Source organism: Cordyceps fumosorosea (genome assembly GCF_001636725.1).
Source record: "Cordyceps fumosorosea ARSEF 2679 chromosome Unknown scaffold_15, whole genome shotgun sequence".
Classification (NCBI taxonomy): domain Eukaryota; kingdom Fungi; phylum Ascomycota; class Sordariomycetes; order Hypocreales; family Cordycipitaceae; genus Cordyceps; species Cordyceps fumosorosea.
The window spans coordinates 571,001-584,573 of NW_017387315.1; the positions used below are offsets into that span (position 1 = coordinate 571,001).

The following is a 13,573-nucleotide window of genomic DNA, read 5'->3' on the forward strand; positions in this document are numbered from 1 at the left end:
CGTTTTTTTTTTTTTTTTTTTGGTATCCCGCCACGCTCGAAGCTGTGAGACAACACAGAGTTGCAGGACTGATAATATACTCATGCATATGTGTAGGCGAGGACGGGCGGGAGAAGAGAGAGGGTCGAGGCTTCGATGGAATCAAAGGCCAAGGTGCGTTATCCGCATGCTTCGCGCAGACCGGGGGGAGACTCAGCTCCGTGGAGAGGGGGATTGCGCCGCGGGGGGAGGGGGGCAACGATACATGCACGCGGATGGACACATATTGCCACATCTTTTGGGACGGTGGCAGGATCTGGGCCTTGAATCATATTGGACGGAGGATTGGTAGAGCCGAAGGCGACGTGGAAGAGAGAGAGAGACGTTGCGGGAACTACCCCGACCAGGGCTTGAGGACTTTGCTGAAGAATCAAGAGACAGCGCGCGGAATTCTGCGCTGATGCGGTGTGAAATATCACATTTCTGAACAACGACGGCACAGGGGTGTGTGTGTATGTGTGTATGTGTGTGTGTGTGTGTGTGTGTGTGAGTGTGTGAGTGTGTGAGTGTGTGTGTGTGTGTATGTGTGTGTACGAATGTCGCTTTCCAAAGTCGTGTCTGCGGCTTTTCTAGAAACAGGGATTCAACAAGAATACTTGCAAGGCAGGTACATAAGATACATATGTCTTAAAGGCAATCATAGATCGCTCGTGGATAGGTACAACAGCCGGGTCAGTATGTGATGACTTCAGCGCTCCCCCATATAGAATCAGCGCGCCCCTGTATAGAGACAGAGTATTTTAATGTACCCTCTGGGGATCCTAGTAAATCCTTGCTTCTAGCGCCAGACGCGACTTTTGAAAGCGACCTCCGTATGTGATGGAGACATGCAGAGAAGTGGGATAACAATGTGATGAGGCATGCACATGCACAGGTAGCCTAGCTGGGTGATTGAGCCGGACATCAAGGGACGGCTTGTTTCAATGTCTTGGGTTGTTGCGTGCGTGCGTCCCCTCGGGTCGGGTTTCCTCGTACAGCATAGCATCATAATTTTGCTTCTTCCGGCGGATGTTGGTTGGGGACTCGGGAACAACATCATCCGACGGTGCTCCTGTCGACGCATACAAGACACGCGCTGTCTTGTTGTACGGTTACAGGTGCAGCATCCGAGCCCGAAAGGTTGACAACTGACGACGGAGCACCCTCAAGGGGAGGGGCTCAATAAGAGTAGCATGAAGGCGTAATAAGCTCTCTCTGCAGTGGCTACACAGCATGTGGCGGAGACAACTACCAGCATCAAGAGGAAACAAGACAAATGACAATGGAGATGATAGAAATTGTGCGCAAATGAGCATCTATTCAGTAGCATATCTGAGATGAGCACAAGTTCTGTAGCCTGCACATACAGCACACTCGGTTCCCGCATAAAGATCGTTTCATAAACTTTAACAAAAAAAGCAGACAGTCATGCAACATCAGCAAGCAAAATGCTCCGAACATCTTGACAGGTATAGAAGGCCAATTTCGTTTTGTACGCTCGAGGGTCTCGTAAAGCCATTGCATTCATAGGAGAGGGAGTATGCAAAGCACAAATTCATTGCATTCACAGGCAAAATGCCCCAAGCATTTTGCGCAGAAATCAAGATTCGTGGGCGGTATTTCCTGACAGATCCCGTTTCAGGGGCCGTCTTGCTTTCAACATGTGTGTCTGTGAGAGGCAAAACTCAACAGCGTCAGTGGCAAGCAACCCTTGATATGGTGGAAGGAACACCGCTGCTTTGTCTTCACTCCGGCGCCGCCCGAGACGGCTGGCGCGTGGCCGCTCCCCTCCCACCCTCCCAGACCGCGAGAGCGGCGTAGAAGCTGGCGCACAGGTAATATGCGACGAACGCGAGCACCGGGTCGACGCGCACGCAGATGACCGGCTGGCGACCGAGACCGAGGGCGCGGGCGACGCTGGGCGCGCCGGCCGCGAAGAAGCGCGCCAGTGGCACGGTGCACACGGGGACGCCGGCCGGCGCCGTGCCGTCGTCACGCGGCCTGATCTCGTGGATGGGCGGGATGACGATGGTGGCCGGACCGGAGGCGCGGGCGACGGAACGGGCGATGCAGTCGCGGGTCTGGTCGGGGCGGGACAACGGCGAGGACGGGGTTGAGAACGGCAAGGATGGCCGCTCGAAGCGAGGTCGCGTGTAAAAGAAGGTGCCGAGGGCGGGCCGACCGTCGCGGCCGGGGCGAAAGGTCACCACGCAGTGCTGGACGTGTGTCGGGCGGGCATAGGGTTCGTGGCGTAGCCGGCGAAGGCCTGAGGCGGCGCGGCACCGACGGACGGGGTTGTGGCTGCGACAGCGGCTCATCTGGGAGGGGCGGTCACAGCTGCACTGATGTCTCGAGGTTAGGCAAGCTTGTTTGGGCGATTGAAGGTAGGGGGTTGTTGGGGGGGGCGGCGTGGCCGGGCAGGTTCTCCGCGTCCACGCATTCCAGCAGGCGGGCGCCGAAGAAGGCGGTGCAGCCGTCGCAGACTGCGTGCGCGCACTGCACGCACAGGGCCGTCGAAGACGAGTCGCAGCGGAAGCTACCGTAGCCGCAGAGGTGGCAGGTCCAGAGGTACCGCACCATGGTTCCCGGCGGGAGCGACTGGTCGTCTAGGTGGTCGCTTGCGGTGGTGGTGGTGGAGGGAGCGGGAGCGGGAGGAGGAGTGGACGGACTAGTGGTGGATAGGAAGAGGTCCTGAAACGGGTTATCGGGGGATCGAGGAGGCATGTTGCGCAGGGAAAAGAGAAGGAGGGTGGTGGTGGATGAAAAGAAGAGGCATGTAGATGGGAAGAAGGAGACCAGAAGATTTCAGGAAGAGAAGTGGAGGAGTGGGATTGCAGAGCTCTGGAACGTGAAGGAGAGACTCAGAGGTGAAGTGAAGTTGATGTGAAGGCAAAGGGCAGAAGACAACAGGTGATGAGGAGAAGAAGGAGAAGAGTAAAGAGGGAACAATACGCGTAGATATAGCAAGCAACTCGCAGTCGAGATTTGTGAAGAGACCGGCAGCGGCGGAATACGACTGCCCAAAGGAGCGAGGTGCGTCAAGGATGGAGCGCGAAAGACTGCAAAAGAGGTGGCTTGCATTTTCAATTCCGTGCCCGAAATAGGCTGCCGGAGAGGGAGGAGGGGGAGGAGATGCTGGAACAATGTGCCAGCCTGATCTGTCTCTCTGTCTCTCTGTCTCTCTGTCTCTCTGTCTCTCTGTCTCTGCACACCCGCACGAGATGACTGACAACTTGGGTGTATGTGTGCTGAGCGGGTGGCGGTGAGAAGAGACAACAGCGTATCCGTACCCGAGAATCCGGGACAGAGAAGAAGAAGAAGAGGGGTTTCTGATGTGTCGCTTTTTGCATGTAGGCGGTCCGATGAGATGATCTTGTTGGCTGCACAAATACAAAGGAACTCTTGACCGTCTTCTTTCCTTCCATGTGACTACCAAAGAGATGACAGATAATCATAAACAGAATTACTAGCTGCAGACTTTGTTTGTCTCTCTTGCTAAATTCTAGCTTCCTTCCAAAATGCCACACAAGCCAAGCAATTGCGAGACAAGACAAGAGAGATAGTGGGATCATGCAGACAGGGCACCACTATGTGTGCGATCTGATGTGGCACAGTCCGATAAAAGACGGATGTGGCTGTGTTTTCTCTGTTCGTTTTCTCTTTGCCGGCACATCCAGCACACCAGCGAAGCCATATATGTTCTCTACGGCCTTGAATATGTCCGCTGGTAGCTGGTCATGCGGGCGACAATGCCAGTTCCAGAAGATGACGCTTACATGCGGCTTGCAAGTCGCCCGACTTCTGTGCAGTATCACGGTTGTTCTGGAGGAGGAGGGGTTTAGTGGTAGACCCCGTGATGGATAGAAATGACCTCGACTTTCCCGGAAATACAAATATGAACCTCCATAGAAGCGTTCGCTAGAAGCTCAGACTCCAGCCTTGGCAAGAACTCGGAGCGGCTCTCGCTTCATCGAGACTCTGGCTGCCCGCAGTGTTGTTAGGTGTCACGCGCCACGGGACAGGCACAGGGCGATTCAGACTAAGATGAGGGCGGATTCGAATCGGGTGCCAAGCAAGATCTAGCAAGACTGGCTATGGACGGCGTGTTGATGACAAAGGTGGTGTGAAGACGGGTACTGGCATTGCATGAGTTTGCTGTCTTGGGCTGTGATTATGTAGATGCAAAGCCAGGGTCGCCGCTGTGACTGACAAATAGCCGATTCTGGGTTCAACTAAACTAATCGCAAATGAGCGTTCAGGCTTGAAACAAACGATGAAAGAGACCGCCAAGTTTACTGTCCACCTGATCTCGATTATACGCCCAACTACATCGTAGAGCTATGATGAGCAACAGTACACGTTACACTAGGAGTCTGTATAAGATTTCCAGAACTGAAGAGCATCATAAATTTTTTTAAAGAAAAATATAGCAATATTTTCTTTTCTGTCCCTTATTTTTTCCTTATTTTTCTATTAAAGACAGACTAACCAATCTGATGAAAGAGGCACATGGAATGAATGACTTACACCGGCGTCCTTGTTCTAGCCGAAGCTGAAGCGCACCTGGGAGGGCGCACAACAACGAACGTAGCTAATTGACGAAAACGAGAAACAATTGTGAAATACTTCCTCTACGGGAGAAACCATCAAATAGACAAACACCTACAATACACTCTCTATCAAGCGTTGAGCGGCAAAACCTGGGGCAGCGTGCGATCGGTCCACAGTGACGCGCCTAACAATGTGCCACTGACGTATTTTGTACTGTAGCTCATTTTGTAGTGCCTTGACTTTAATCAGAGGGAGCACAGCCGCCCAACTCGACTCAGCCACCTTCATCAACAGCAGCATTTTCGTCCGAGGACAGCGCATCCTGCGCATCTCGTGCAGAGCATTCGCTTGCCATTGTAGGATTATTGAATCTAGGCCACCAGTTCTGTGCGCCCAATCCCCGACGACAGCCTAGCCGCCGACGAGCCTCCCGCGACGGACTGATGCCGTCATGGCTTCCGCGGCGAGCAACCGAGTCTCGACTCGCCTGGCCATTCGCCTGATTCCAATCTTCATCCTGTGTGCCTTTGTCGTCGCCACCTACATCTACGTCGGCCACATCTGCGGTGCGTTGCCCCCGTCTCGCCAACCAGTCGCCCCGGGACCTTTCTTTGTTTTTCTTTACTGACCAGGGCCGCCGCCACGTACAGTGCAGTACTACATCAGGCAGCGCCGTCGGACCGGCTTCGCCGCCGGCATGATTGTCCTGTACTTTGTCATCTTCTTCCTCATGCTCGCCGCGTACCTCCGAACCTTCGTCGCCGTCATCCGGGACCCTGGCCTGGTGCCGCTCATCAACGGCCAAACCGCCGAAGACCTCAACGAGAAGCAACCACCCCCACCGAGACGAAGACGAAGAAGGAGACGCGGCGGTGAGCCAGAGGAACCTGATGCGGAAGCGCAGCAGGCGACGTGGGCGCCGGTCGACACGAGCCCGGACAGTCCCGGGCTGGAGGCGTTCTACAGCAAGGACGTCTTCGTCTGCGAGGCGGACGGCCGGCCCAAGTGGTGCTCCGGGTGTCGCCAGTGGAAGCCGGACCGCGCGCACCACTCGAGCGAGCTGGGGCGCTGCGTGCGAAAGATGGACCATCTGTGTCCCTGGGTCGGGGGGATGGTATCAGAGACGTGTGAGTGAAACAACCAGAACGCACGCACGACAGCAAGCCGCGTACTGACAGCGGACACCCTCCAGCGTTCAACTTCTTCGCCCAATTCACCTTTTACTGCGCCCTCTACTGCTCCATCACCCTCGCACTCACCGGCTACACCGTCAGCCAGCAGTCGCGCGAGCGCCCGACGCCCGACGGCTGGGTCGTCGCGGGCCTGGTGCTCTCGGCCTTCTTCCTACTCTTCAGCGGCGGCATGGCGCTGACCTCGCTGCGCTACATCCTCACCAACATGACCAACATTGACATGTTTTCGCGCTCGCGCATCTCCTACCTCGCCGTCCGCGTGCCGCTCGACGCGCCCCCGTCGCAGTCCTACCCGACGGTTACCTATCCTCTTCAGCAGCCGCCCGTCCCGCCGCAGCCGCTCGGCGTCGTCGGCACGCCGCCGCCACCACCCCCTGCGAACCCGGGCGAGTCGATCCTCAATAATGGTACCTCGGTCCTCGCCGCAGCAGATCGCGACGTCCGAGCCCGGCGCAAGTTTGCCATCTTGCGCGTCGAGGCCCGCGAGAACCCGTGGGATCTGGGCCCCCGTCGCAACTGGACCTCGGTCATGGGCCGCTCACCCTGGGAGTGGCTGCTCCCCATCAGACACTCGCCCTGCTGCGACCACGACAGCATGACGAGCGACTATCCAACGAGGAATGTCTTGGATGGCATCAAGAAGCGCCATAACTTTGCACAGCTCGAGTTGATGGAGCCTTCGCAGCCAAAGGGGCATGATGCTGTTTGAGGAGTTGTCGAATTTTTCTCTGAATGTAGTAAGCATTTACAGGCGTTTTTTGTTTGGATATAAGTTACAACTAGAGTACAGGGTTGAACGGTAGGGGACGCTGATTTACTATATTACTTTAGGCCAACAATCTATTAATACCTACAGCGTATTCTTCGTCTCGTCTTTCTAGCGATGCTCCTACTCCTCAGCATGCATACCAGCCTCCCTTTCCATCCCCCGAGCCGTGATCCGACCCTCCCTCCTCCTTGCCTTCCTCCTCATCACCCGTCCCCAGGTACCGACACACCTCATCATAATCGATCCAGTCGCCCTCCTCCCTGTCGCCCACCTCGCGCGCCAGCCCCAGGTTCACCTTGCCCCCAAAGTCCACCACCCAGGCATCCTCGCCGCGCTCGTCCACGATGACGCTCCTCTTGTCCGCTGCGCCCCAAAAACACCCCAGCCTGTGCAGCCCCTTGAGCGTGCTCGCCACCTGCGCGTCCCACCTCGCTCGCCGCGCCGCCGGCACCGCCGCCATCTCGCGCGCCGCGAGGCTCGCGCCGGGCACCCAGTCGCGGAGGAAGCCGACCACGTGGCCCTCCTCGGGGTGTCTGAGGACGCCGCGCAGCGCCGGCACGCGAATCTCACCACCCGTGGCGGGGGCTTCTCGGAGGAGGGCGGCGCGGAGGTCGAGCATGGTGCGAAAGTCGCGGCCGACGACGGAGTCGCCAAAGGCGATGCCGCCGCGCTCGGCCTTGCAGAAGAGCTGCTCACCGGGGGAGGGGAGGAGGAGGACGCGGCAGGCGAGGTGCTCGGCGAGGGGATCGTGCACGAGGGATTCGAGGACGAGGACCTGGTCGACGCGGTAGGCGGGCAGGGACGGGTCGACGGCGAAGGGCAGGTCGTGGGCGCCGGGGTGGGCGTGCCGGAGGGGGGAGGGGAAATACGCGTTGGCGGATGGGGTGACTTCCAGCGCGGAGGAGGAGGAGGAGCCGAGCCGCAGCAGGGGAATGGGCGGGAAGAGGTGGTCGGCGAGACGCGAGGAGGCGGGGCGACGGTCGCGGGCGATGCTGCGGAGGAGGGGCTCGCCGGCGGCGAGGATCTGCGAGAAGAGGGCCTGGGATGCGGTGTCGTAGTCGTCGTCGGTGAGGGCATCGTCCTGCAGTCGCCGGATGAGGTGGTATAGACGCTGCGAGGGCGTGGGGGAGGAGGAGGGGGGGGAGGCTGGGGAGTCGACGTCGATGGACACGGAGAAGCGCATGCCAAGCCATGAGACGAGGACATGAGCGCCGTCAGCGCCAGAGTTTAGCTGCTCAAGACGAAAATCCATCATGTTTGAGAAAGGTGTATGAATATGGAAAGGAATAACGATGAAGACACTGTTCTTGGAGGAATGCAAGTAGTGTATAACAAGATGGTCTTATTGAGCTTCATGACGGATAGAATTGACTCTCACCGCAGGACATCTCAGCCTTTTATCGTCCTCCTCTTCGGAGTTGACGAGCAGTGTCTCGACTGAAGCCGTCATAGCCGCATCTCCACGAGGCCAAGTGCATAGTAGGTATGCAGGCTTTCTCTTGCTTGCCTCTCACTGTCTCATCCAAGACGGTGATGCGCTTCTCACCCCTCCCCCACCACACGAGGCTGCGGCTTCCCTAGCCCCCAAGAGCCCGGCCGGTGGCTTACTTACATGCATGGAGGCTCCAGGATTCAGTCGACCTGTCGAAGGATAACCAGGGGGTGGGTCAGGATGGCGGCCAAGCGAAGTATTTGCCGCATACTCCGTCGACATTATGCAGATGAAAGTAAAAAGGCGTCCACGTTGGGGGATCTGCACGTATCTCTCGAGAGAAGGTTCGCCGGAACGAATAGGCCGGTACAGTTCCGGCCCTTGCGAGAGCTATCATGTTGCACAGCATGGCTAATTATTTGACTCTGAATCGTATCCTTAACTGACATGTATGCAGGAAATTATCTCTTTTCTCCTCAGGAAAGCCACGACAGGGGGGGAAGTGACGATGATTGCCCAACTAGGAGCCGGCGCGACGGCAACATGATGTGCTGATAAAGGGGAACAAACTAATTCGTAGCAATCAATTCATCTCTGTAAGAAGGCTCTACTCTGCGCCACAGCAAGTGACAAGGGGCTGAAAATGCAGAAAATCCTGTAATTCCCCTGTCCTGCCTTGGTTGTCATGCGGTGGCGGCGGGCTACAGTGCGGCTACCCATCTGCGGGTGGCCGTTGGGCAGGAAGAACAGACCATAATTATAGGAAGTTGAGAAAAGAGGGGTTTAGCTTTATGCTTATTGAATACGTCAGACTAGACTTGACTTGACTTGACTGAAGGCTTGCTTGTCTCTGCACGGTTAATTGCAAGACGTACCCCAAAGTACCCAAGACAAAATACCAGTGAGCGGTGAGTCACCAGACTATATTTACCTCGGGTTATCAGATCGTCGATCCTTCTACATGGTCTCTTTTGTGAGATACTACAACCTCGTCACACAATCGCAAAAGAAAGAAGAAGAACAGACAAGAGAAAAGCCCCTCAAACCGCCACCACTCGCAGTGCCATACAGGACGGCCCGGGGGGGCCGAAGCAAGCAAGGCAGCCTCCCGTCGCGAGTCCATGTAGGCCCGTAAAGTGATGAGTCAGTTGACTCTTTGTTAGAAAAAAGTGATGTGCAAGATATTTGTTCAGTTGTCAGTCAGGGGGGGGGATAATGCAACCGTGCCCGATCAATTTCGATGCCGACCTACGGTCTGTATTCTTGTCTTGAAGACCATCCAGCTCGATTCCACCTTTCTGTTATCATTTGGCGCCGGTATTAACAAGTAAAATGTAAGCTTATCCACATCCCTGCATATCTTTTGACTTTAAGAGACATGCCGACTACAGGGTACTGATACACTCTACCAAGTCCCTCGCCGTCAGATACCGACCACGAACTCGATGACGCGGAGACTCGTCTGCTTTTTCAGCTGCACAAATCTTTCCCTTGATTGAAGGGTGTGTTTGCGTCCTTCTGGTGCCCAATACGGGTATGTGCGTTGCCGTGAGCGCCGGCCAGGAGCTATTCGTCCACCCAGCGTCTACACGCATTCAGCCTCGTGGGGGAGTCGCCATCCAGTGACCGTAGCGGCACCGGCCCAGGGATATCTACCCTGTGTATGACTGGCGTTGCTCAGCTAAGAGAGACTCGTTGCCGAGCGCCGTGCTGAAAAGGGAGAGGAGATACAACCAGGGCGTACCGCGTATATATCCTTGCCTCTGCAGAACTACTCGACGTGGGCTGCGTAGAGAAATACGAGGAGAAATTACGTCAATGGCTTACGCCCGCCGTTGCAGGCAACCGGGTTGATATGTGAGACTCGACATTTTTTCAAGACTAGGAACAAGGTGGCTAGATTCTGCAATTCGATAATCCTCGCATTACAGATGAACAAATCCACAATAAAGACAAACATCAAACGCTCAGCCGCGGAATGAATGGCCCATGCACCCGAGATGCCTGCACAGTATAGCAGCCTATAGGTGGGTGAGTTGCGGCCAAAACTCAGTTCACCCCTCGTGTGGGGTTAGAGGCACTTTTCTATTCTTATAAAGGTGGTCTTATCTATTTTAGTTGCATAGTATTTCTATAAGGGATTTTAAGTGGTTACCTTTACACCCCTTTATTAGTGTTAACTAGCTACTTCTGGCTGACTACATAGCTACCTCGTAGTTAAAAAAAAGTCTACAAGTTGATTGGCTGAGTGACCTTCTAATTATGACTGTATTGAGTACCCTTGTGTACGCTCTTATTAGCGTGTGCCTAGAGTGTAAACCTCGATACAAGAATGCAAATCGAGTTTTGGCCGCAACTCACCTATAGGCTGCCATAGCACACCGGGCGCAGCCCATGCGCCCAAAGAACAAAGAACAAAGAACAGAGGACAAAGAACAAAGAACAAACAATTTGTCCAATAGAGAATTTCAGAACGAGACAATCACATTCATTTCACCACGTTATCCCCGTCAAGCTCTACCTCCATAACAGCCTAACGTATCCTGGACCCGGAGGATGCTCCAAAAGAGAGGAACAGCGGGCGCGGTCCCTCCAAGTCCACATGCAAGACATTCGGGCCTACTCCGTACTGGTTTTTCTCTAATTCGTACCTCACCTCCCGTTACAAATCATCCACCGTCTTGTCCCAGCCGTCCGGCCTCGCCAGCGCCTCCGCCAGCACCTCCTCCGGATCCCTCCCGGCTCCGGAGTAGTCCACGACGACGCCGTCCTCGACGTGCCGCCGCTTGCCCGGCAGCGGCACGAAGCGCGCAAAGGCCCAGTCGCGGATGCGGGAGAAGTCGCGGCAGATGTGCGCGCCGCGGACGTCGGGCTCGGCGATCCGGCGCTCCGGGTGCCAGCGGTAGGGAATGGCGCTGACGTCGGCGGAGCAGGTGAGCGACTGGCGGAGCGACTCGATGCAGTGGTCTGGGGGAAATTTCTTAGCAAGTAACGAGGTATTTCCTCTGAGATGGGCGAGGATGACGTAAAGTAACTTTGCGGGAATCACCTACCGATATGCGCCCAGGCCAAAAAGTCAACCGTTCCGTCGTCACGGATGATGGACGAGTTGTAGCGCTTGGGATACATGGACTGTCGAATCATGTTCTGGTATTTGTAAATATCCATTTGCTCTTTCTTGCTCCCTTGAGACACAACTTACCAAACAGTGCAGCTGGTGAAAGACGTCTAGGCCGACCATGTAGTCATTCTCCCAGCCAACCAGTGGAATCTTCTCCGTCTTGTTGACAAGTCTGCCAGCAGCTTCCTCGTCGATTCGAATAGCCATTCCTTCTGCAAAAATGCATCAGTAAAGAAGCATTCCAGGCGGGACTGTCATCTTCGGACTCACTGTTGTACATGCCTTGCCACAACTGGTCCTTGTCATCGTCGGGCCATCCCTGGTAGGGGCTTTGGTCGTCCAGAAAGGCCAGCTTGAAGACGGACGGGACTTGCTCGATGGCTTCTAACGCTGGTGCTTTGCAAGCCATTAGTCTTGGTCTTCTTGGTTTATCGACAACATCTCGCATCGAGAGGCGTGCTTACTGTATAAGTTGGGGTCCATCAACCGTGGACCGTGTTGGTGCCGAGGAAACGGGAGGAGAAAGACAATGGCAAAGCAACTTGCAAAAATGACATTCAGTGTAATAGAAATATAAGCACTCAAGGCATTGACCTTGGGAGCCATGGCAGCTGTCTTTTCGCGACTCGAGTCATCACAAGTCGAGTAGGGCAGGAGAGGCGAGCCATCACCATGGTCGCAGTCTTGCGAGACTCTGTAGCTGTCAGTCGTCGGCATTTTCGGCAAACCCCAAGATAATACGTCCGCTTCAGATCCAATGACAAAGGCGTATGACAGTTGCAAATATATAGCCTCCGGCTCCTTCTACAAACTGCAACTCAGCGAACCTGACCAGCAAGGCTTACGCTAATGCCATGCGTGACTAGCCTTGCCGGCATTCCGAAAATGCAATCTGCCTCGTCCCGACTGTTGTTTTTTTCGAGAAATTTTCACCGAGTCAGACGGGGTCACAAGGCGAAACTAAAATGTGTGTTTGCTGCTTTGTTTTCAAACCAAAGGCTTTCGCCCCCCGCCCCCCCCCCCTTCTCACCACCTGTTGGCGTTACTAACTCGGCGCCCAAAGAAAGCCACACATTTTCATTGTTGTATTTAGAACGAGGCGCCGAGCCTGGAACATAACAATACTTCGCCGGCTCAATAAGACAATAAACTCGCTCAGTACGCGGGTTTGGGCGATGCGTCTGTCTACAAGTATAAGAAGGAGGGGGGAGAAGCGTGTGCTTGCGTCGCAATGTTCACTTCAAACAACTCTGCATCAAGTCTCCCCCTCACCGAATCCAAAACAAGAAACATTGACGTCTTTATCAATATGAATACCCTCATCTGCATGTATGTTGCCGTCGTCGCAGCAGTCACGGCCGTTGGTGCCGCTCCGACTAAGACGACACCGGTCTTCGCCGACCATGCCGACGTCATCGTCGCTTGGGGTAAATAACTTTGCTTCGGGTATGTCAAGGCTGTTCCGCGTTGTTTGGAAGTTGCTATGCTCAGTCATTAACGCCCAAGTAAAGAAAACTCACCAGAAACCTCTCGGCACATTGTGCCTCTCGCCAGGCAAACAACGACCACCGTTGCCGACTCAAACACAAACGGGGTTGGGTGTCTCAAAACCGGGGGTTTCTGTCACGGTCTTATAGTCAAATCTTTATACTATTTGATGCACTCTTCTGTAGGTTCGGATGCTACAACGTCTCGCTTGCACAGCAGAGCAGTCAAGTAGATGCCTGGTCGCGGCTATTGAAGATTGAGCCTATACTGTCTGTGTCAACATGTATAGTTACTCTTTTCACCTGTACTTAACTACAAGATAGAAGTAGACCCTCTATTACAAAGAATGGAAGGCGTACTTTTTTCTTTCGTCTTTTTCGGTCGTTTTTTGTCGTTGTCTCCATACTTTTTCCTCAACTGTTTGGTTCTTGCATCTCCTACTATAAAAAGTGTACCTCCCTTCACATACCAAGATTGGTCGCTTCCATCAGAATTAAAATTTGCATGCAATTCTAGCTGCAACCAGGCCGAGTTGCCTTGTGTAAGTCGGCGCCGACTCACACCCGAGTCTCAACTAGGCTTCCTGGTGCCTAGAGAGTATTGACGGGTGCCTTCAGCATACCCTCGTAACATATCATGAGTGCCCCGTCGGCAAACTCCTGCAAACGCAATAGCCCGTAATCTACCGAGACATACTATCTCAAGCCCAAAGGAAACCACCGTGCTGCAAACACAGCCGCGGCTTCCGCCTGAGTCGCCCACGGAAGCTGCGGGTTTCGCCCTGTACGCAAGGCTGCGCAACACAACCTTGCTTCGCCGCAGCTGACCTATTTCTCCTGTCCTGTCATTACTGAGGTCCCTCCTCCGGGGCGGAGCCTTTGCCCTAATTCGATTCACAGCTCGGTTCATAATTCCGGGTCACGATAACCCACTTGGCCAAAAAGGACACGGGCGGTGGTGGCTAGGAGGACTCGAACTGGGGGCCGAACCCGTCAATCAGG

General features: G+C 54.8%; 4 protein-coding genes across 4 annotated transcripts; 1 reads left to right on the forward strand and 3 right to left on the reverse strand.

Annotated features, from left to right (window-relative positions):
* Positions 1–1,763: 1,763 nt before the first annotated feature.
* ISF_06118 (hypothetical protein) lies at positions 1,764–2,742 on the reverse strand (the record flags this gene model as incomplete). Its single annotated transcript, XM_018849722.1, has 2 exons — positions 1,764–2,336; positions 2,362–2,742. The coding sequence occupies 2 exons, from the start codon at positions 2,740–2,742 to the stop codon at positions 1,764–1,766; spliced, it is 954 nt and encodes a 317-aa protein (XP_018703220.1).
* Positions 2,743–5,020: 2,278 nt separating this feature from the next.
* On the forward strand, positions 5,021–6,471 carry ISF_06119 (DHHC zinc finger membrane protein; the record flags this gene model as incomplete). The annotated part of the gene is made up of 3 exons (XM_018849723.1): positions 5,021–5,135; positions 5,220–5,696; positions 5,762–6,471. 3 exons carry the CDS (start codon positions 5,021–5,023, stop codon positions 6,469–6,471), a joined length of 1,302 nt encoding a protein of 433 aa, XP_018703221.1.
* A 187-nt stretch (positions 6,472–6,658) lies between these two features.
* On the reverse strand, positions 6,659–7,786 carry ISF_06120 (hypothetical protein; the record flags this gene model as incomplete). Its single annotated transcript, XM_018849724.1, has 1 exon — positions 6,659–7,786. The coding sequence occupies one exon, from the start codon at positions 7,784–7,786 to the stop codon at positions 6,659–6,661; it is 1,128 nt and encodes a 375-aa protein (XP_018703222.1).
* Positions 7,787–10,625: 2,839 nt separating this feature from the next.
* Positions 10,626–11,493, reverse strand: ISF_06121 (hypothetical protein; the record flags this gene model as incomplete). Its single annotated transcript, XM_018849725.1, has 4 exons — positions 10,626–10,930; positions 11,017–11,110; positions 11,166–11,296; positions 11,355–11,493. 4 exons carry the CDS (start codon positions 11,491–11,493, stop codon positions 10,626–10,628), a joined length of 669 nt encoding a protein of 222 aa, XP_018703223.1.
* Positions 11,494–13,573: the final 2,080 nt, after the last annotated feature.